This window comes from Buceros rhinoceros, unplaced genomic scaffold (genome assembly GCF_000710305.1).
Source record: "Buceros rhinoceros silvestris isolate BGI_N320 unplaced genomic scaffold, ASM71030v1 scaffold7176, whole genome shotgun sequence".
NCBI lineage: Eukaryota > Metazoa > Chordata > Aves > Bucerotiformes > Bucerotidae > Buceros > Buceros rhinoceros.
In genome coordinates, this window is record NW_010416912.1 from 38,198 (window position 1) to 44,157 (window position 5,960).

The window sequence follows — 5,960 nt, forward strand, 5'->3', positions numbered from 1 at the left end:
TACTGTCTCGTCTTTACCTGTTGCCTGGCAGTGAAAGAGAAGACTGGGACAAAACCCCCGGTTGATTGGTGGACTTCAGAAACCTGCCCAGTCATTGCTGTCATTTTCCATGATTCTGGCACCCAATTTCCCTTCTTTTTTCAGTCATTGTTACTTTTTCAATGTGCACTGAGTCATATCTGTGGTGATGAGATTACATTACTTTATTTCTGGCTTTCGTTGTAAGGACTTCCTCAAATCAGCCTTGATTTAGTGTACTTTTTCTTCTCTTTCTTCCCTGTCATCTGCTTGCTTCTCTATTTCTTTTTGCTCTACATTTGCACATTTAGACTTTCTCTTTGGGTTTATGCTAGATGCTGCTATTTCAACAGCATGAGTTCAGCATTTTCTTTATTAGCAATTATCTTACACCCAGGTTTTACTTTAACAACAAAAAAAAAAGGTGCTGTGATTCACACTAGACAAAGATCTGGATTCATACTGTATCCCAGCATGCAAATACTGTCTAAAAATATTTTCTTCTCTGTCTAGCCAGTTTATCAAATGGTGTTGGCTTCTGTTCGGTCATATGTTAAAGAATTCATGAATTTCCTGAAAGGGTGCTGGGTAACTGCTGGGGCTGCGGCTACTCATTACACGGTGAATACACACCTGGATACTGGATCTAATGCCGCTATTCTGCTCCCTAATTTCTCATGCTTCAGTGTAGCTGGAGAAATGACTCTTCCTGCTTCTCAGTTCGGTCTAATCACGCCACACCTGAAGTGGTCTATTAAAAAATAAACAAATCAATTACCTTTTGCTTTCCAGTATTTCCAGAGGAATGTGGTTTTGTTAGCAGACGCCCCAGGGGTCTCTGCCCTGCCTTGCATACCAACACGGTGCCAGTGTTTTGGGAAGCAGGAAGATAACTGCCCTAATGCAGCACAGCAAAGATGAGCTGTGTGGTGGCATGTGTTTAATTTTCCACGTGAGAGAAGGCTTTGTTTGCAATTTGACAGTAACACGTATAAAAAATTAAAAGAAATAGAAAATTTGGGTTTGGAGCTATAAAAATGAGAAAAGAAAATCTTAGAATAGTGAGTTCAGTAGTCGTGTGATTCTGGAGCACGCTGGATATTCTGGAGAACATCACTTTCCAGTTCTGCAGCCACGAGGACTTTGCAGTCATGGCAGAACATCCTGAGCACAGTCAGTGACTAATTTTGATAGGGAGAATGGGTGGATGTCATTCCATTTCACTGTATTGCACCCAACTAGTTCTGTATGTGTTTTTATTTAATGGGAGTGAGGGCTTCTAACTCTCGATCTTTTGGTGCTCGTTTACAAACGCTCCAGTCACACTCCTCTTATATCTGGCACTTCTGTTCGGGACAAGCTGTGCTCTGTTCTCGCCGGCTGCTGTGGCCGTGGATCCACCTCATTAACTTCTCAGCCTTTTTATCCGTGTTGTCATATACATTTTTAGAGGAGAGCGTGTTCTTACACGGAACGGGCATCAGTGTGGTGTTTCAGAGAGGTGGTTTTGGCAGGCTGACTGGCAGTCCGTGCCTGCTGATGGGTTCGTGCTCTTTACAGCCCTTGTTTTCGCTGGCGAACAGGAGCGAGCAGCGCAGGCTTGTTGATGGACGTAGAGTTCGTCCAGCTTTACAGTTAACCACCTGAAAGCTATTTTTAATCCTTAAAACAAGAAAATCAGCCCTTTACTTCCTTCTGAAAGGTAACGATTCCACTAACAGCGACTAACAGAACCTATCTGCCTTACAGCGGGTTAAACCTAGCCCCGGTGGCACGTCTCAGAGGCACGTGGGAAAAGTTACCGAGCAAGTATGAAAAGCACCTCAGAGACCTTCAAGATCTTTTTGATCCATCTCGAAACATGGCAAAATACCGCAACATCCTCAGCAGCCAGAGCATGCAGCCTCCAATTATTCCGCTCTTTCCTGTTGTCAAGAAGGATATCACGTTTCTGCATGAAGGTAACGTCAGGCACAGAGAAGTAATAAACTGAGCGTCATCTTGCTTTAGCCCGTTTTTCGGTGCTCTGCGATTTATCGGATGTCTAAAAGGAGCTGCCACAATAGCGTGTGTTTGACGCGCCCTTTGTAGAAGTAAACTAAGGCAGAACTGTGAATGCACAGTGGAGGCGGCTGTCCTAGACAAAATTACATGCATGTTTTTAATATTTTCAAGCAATGTTTAATCTTCTTCAGCTGTGCTGAGGCTTAGGGGGACAGGGTAGGGCAGTGTGCTAGCTGGCGGTTACACTTCCTCAAATTTATTTCTCTTACTAAAACTTGTTGCTGCGGCATTTGCAGGTTTCTGTTCCATGTTGTGGCTTTCAGACAGCGCCGATGATATAACACCTCCCACTCTTGCTTTCAGCATTTTTGAGGGGATTTGTTTAAACATTTCCATTTTGTTCCTTTTACACAAAGTTCTGTTCACAATTGGTTGAGGTTGAACGTTCCCAAATGTGCCCAATTCTTGGTTGTGATGTTTCAGAACTGTTTGAGGATGGGAACGCTGTTGATGTCTGTTCTGGACTTATATTATTTTAACATCCGTGCCAGTGAATTTGGGCATAGTTCACTTACTCCTTTTCCTCCTTCTAATTCTTGTTACTTTAGTGGTAGATTAACAAGAGCATCACTAGGGAGTCTGATTGCCAGAGCTTCCCGTTTTCTGGCTATTGTGATTAAAGCAGTTTTATGATGATGGGGCAGGGAGGGAGGAAGGGTAACGTGAGGGACTTAAGAGCGTTGTTCATTAAAAGAGTATTTCTTACTCTGTTTTTTCCCTATGCGTGTGTGTTTCAATCATGCAGGAAATGATTCTAAAGTGGATGGGCTGGTCAATTTTGAGAAGCTCCGAATGATTGCCAAAGAGATTCGCCAAGTGGTGAGAATGACCTCGGCAAACATGGATCCGGCTGTGATGTTCAGACAAAGGTGTGCAATTTAGAGAGCCACTAGGACTGAAGGTGTCTCCCAGTGGGTCGGTGTGTGTGTGCATCATATGTCCATGTTTCATTGTGTACCTCTCTGTTGACATTCACCATCGGAACTGCAGTCGTTGTCAAATTCTGGCCATACAACCGATGCTTCCAAGACCTGCTTTAATGACTACATGTCCTTAAAAAGCAGAAAAGAATAGGTTCAAATTCTAATGATTCATATTTTTGCTAAATAAAATGTTAGCGTCAGTGGAGTTTTTGGGAGAGGTATAATATTAGGGGGGTGTCATGTTATCAGAGAGAGAGATAAAACCACCTAAATCACCCATCTATAAATCTGAAATGTTGCTACAAAACAAAACCTCACTGATAACGTATTAAAAACAAACAAAATATTTTTATTTCTTCTAAGCACAGCTTGCTCCACCTACGTAATGTTTGATATGTTCAGGCTCTAAGCAGGTGAAGGGTATTTTCTCCCCCCCCGCCACACCCCGATGAATAATATCACCAGACTCTCTGTTAACAAGCTGCAGGATAAAAGCACCACGACTTCTGTGACTCTCATTCAGTGGTTCTGATCTGGTGCTGATTAGATCCAGGGTCTATTTAGTGGAACTAAATAATTTCCTGCATCTCTTTGCTTCCCACTGGCTGAACTAAAAGTGTCAGCAACTCCATTGTGTCCTTGAGGGCCCTGACGCCAGGAGAGCCCAGCGAGAAGGGGTCTTGCAAGGGTCTCCCCTTGCACTGTTAGTTTGCTTCAGGAGAAAATCCCTGCAGGATGCTGATCAGGTGGGGAGTTGGTGACAGGATGATGCCCTGTGCCCCTTAACAGGCTGCCCAGGGCGGTGGTGGAGTCCCCATCACTGCAAGTGTTTAAAAGCCATGTAGGTGTGGTGCTGAGGGACAGGGTTTAGGGACCCTGGCAGTGCTGTGGGAGTGGTTGGACTCAATGATCTTAAAAGGTCTTTTCCAGCCCAAATGGTTCAGTGATTCTGTGAATCACTCCAGGGTTTCTACTTCAGAAAATGCCAGCACAGTCCTGAGGAGCTGTGAGGGGTGTCCCAGCAGCGGAGGGCTCTCTGCACGCCGTGGGCTGGGCAGGGTGCGCTGGATGCTGAACAGCCAGGCGCTTGGGTCAGGAACGTGTTGTACCAGCCCAAACTCAGTTCCACTTGATGTTGTTGGAATTGTCTTTGATTTACCAGTTCAGTTACATCTGTGCAGGGGAAGGAAATAGCCTGTGCCCAGGATACGGAGCGTGTAGGAGAGCGTGGAGATCTGGTTCCCCGTGGTCTTGCAGTGGTCAGGACTCCCAGACCATCAGGACTCTTGTCTGGTTTCTCTTTCCAAGGCTGACTATCAGGAGACATAAGTATTTTCTGTAACACTGGTCCAGTCAAGATTTGAGGCAAAATTAATTGTTTAACGACGGGTTCGTTTCCAAGAGGAGATCACCCTCGATCTACGGATTTGAATCGGCACTTTTCCTTCTTAACATGACGTTCTAAAGGCCCTTACTCCGAAGTCAGAACTGCTTCTCAGAAACTTTGGCATTCACAGATGAAATCAGTCTATAAATAAATTTCCCTGATGCCCCACACGTTTTCTAAGACCTAAAGAAGGCTAATCATTAAATGAGTTTAACAGTAAATAGTCACCTTTAGTGTGTTTTTCAGAGTTATGGAACGCATTTTAATGACCGTAATTTAAATTATGCACCCTGACATAAAATGCTTAGGCATCTAATATTAGAGATAGCGCCAAAGATTAAAAGAAAATAATTCCCTGTTTGCACATCATTTATATTCATTTTCATTGCCTCTGGTGTTTGATCTATCAGTTTGTGTTATGAAGCACCAATAAATGCTTTTGAAGATTAAAAATGAGCAAGAAAAGATGTTTGTTAGTGGTAACATGAGACTTGCTAGCAAGTTCATTACCGATTAATATAGAGCATCTCATTTTGCAGCCCCTATTTGGCAACTTGCTTGTTTTCTGGCAAGAGAAAACAACATCATAGACCCCAACACTGGTGATGATTTCTCATACGCTTCCTGCAGTCCTAATGCAAAGAATAAATTAATTTAATCACGCTTTCTGCAAGATGAATAACTTAAACAGTTTTCACTTGCTCCATCAAAATTGAATTTGACTTATGGGAAATACTTAACCAGAAAATCTAACGCGAGTTGGATGTTTAAATTTGTAGGTTAAACTTAAAAACAAACAAAAAACTGATAGATGTTCTTCCATGTTCAAGTGTTCGAGCAAGTCCTGCCCTCGCATTCCATTAAAACATTGTGTTATTGTTTGAGAAGAATTTTGCTGTATAGAAAGTTTTTCTTTTCTGTTCTTTCCTGTCTACATCTTTCTTCCTGACTCTCAACTGTTTTATTTTTTTCCTGTGCTTTTCTGTTCAAATACATGCTTCAATGTATATGGCTCTTGCTTACAGGAAGAAGAGGTGGAGAAGTTTGGGGTAAGTGTAGAGATGAATGCAACTAAGATAAATAAAGATTATGCAACTCTTAACATACTGCATCCTCCTCGGTAGTGCATGCATCTGAAATACAGCATGCATTTTATTAACCCTGCGATACCTATTTATGGAGAACAGGAATAAGGGGTTACAGGCAACGTGATGCCGCAGCTATAAAAACCTCTGAGTTGCTTTTTTGTACTAGGTAATTGTTTTGGCTTCATGCATAAAAAGCCCTGCTGTGCAGTTATATTGGAAGACAAACTGTTTTGGGAGATCGATAACGTGCTTTTTAACATGTAACAGAAGAGTTTAAACCGTTCTGTGTTTTAAGCTATAAAGACACTTTAAATTGTGATAATGATACAGTCATTTCCCCCCTGAAGTTCAAGCTTCAAAGTATTTATTTTTAATACATATTTAAAATGTATCTCACATTTCATAGACCAAAATATTCATAGATTTCGCTGGGAGACTTGATAGTGCAAGGGCGGAACGATGGGAGGACTGCGAACGAGG

General features: G+C 42.4%; 1 protein-coding gene across 1 annotated transcript in view; it reads left to right on the plus strand.

Moving 5' to 3' along the window:
• RAPGEF6 (Rap guanine nucleotide exchange factor (GEF) 6) overlaps positions 1-5,960 on the plus strand; it is a gene marked incomplete at its 5' end in the record, with an annotated part of 43,873 nt that overhangs the window by 20,625 nt on the left and 17,288 nt on the right. Inside the window, 3 exons of the mRNA XM_010137984.1 lie at positions 1,768-1,979; positions 2,828-2,951; positions 5,418-5,441. Coding sequence (XP_010136286.1) covers positions 1,768-1,979; positions 2,828-2,951; positions 5,418-5,441 — 360 coding nt within the window. The remainder of the gene's footprint in view (positions 1-1,767; positions 1,980-2,827; positions 2,952-5,417; positions 5,442-5,960) is intronic.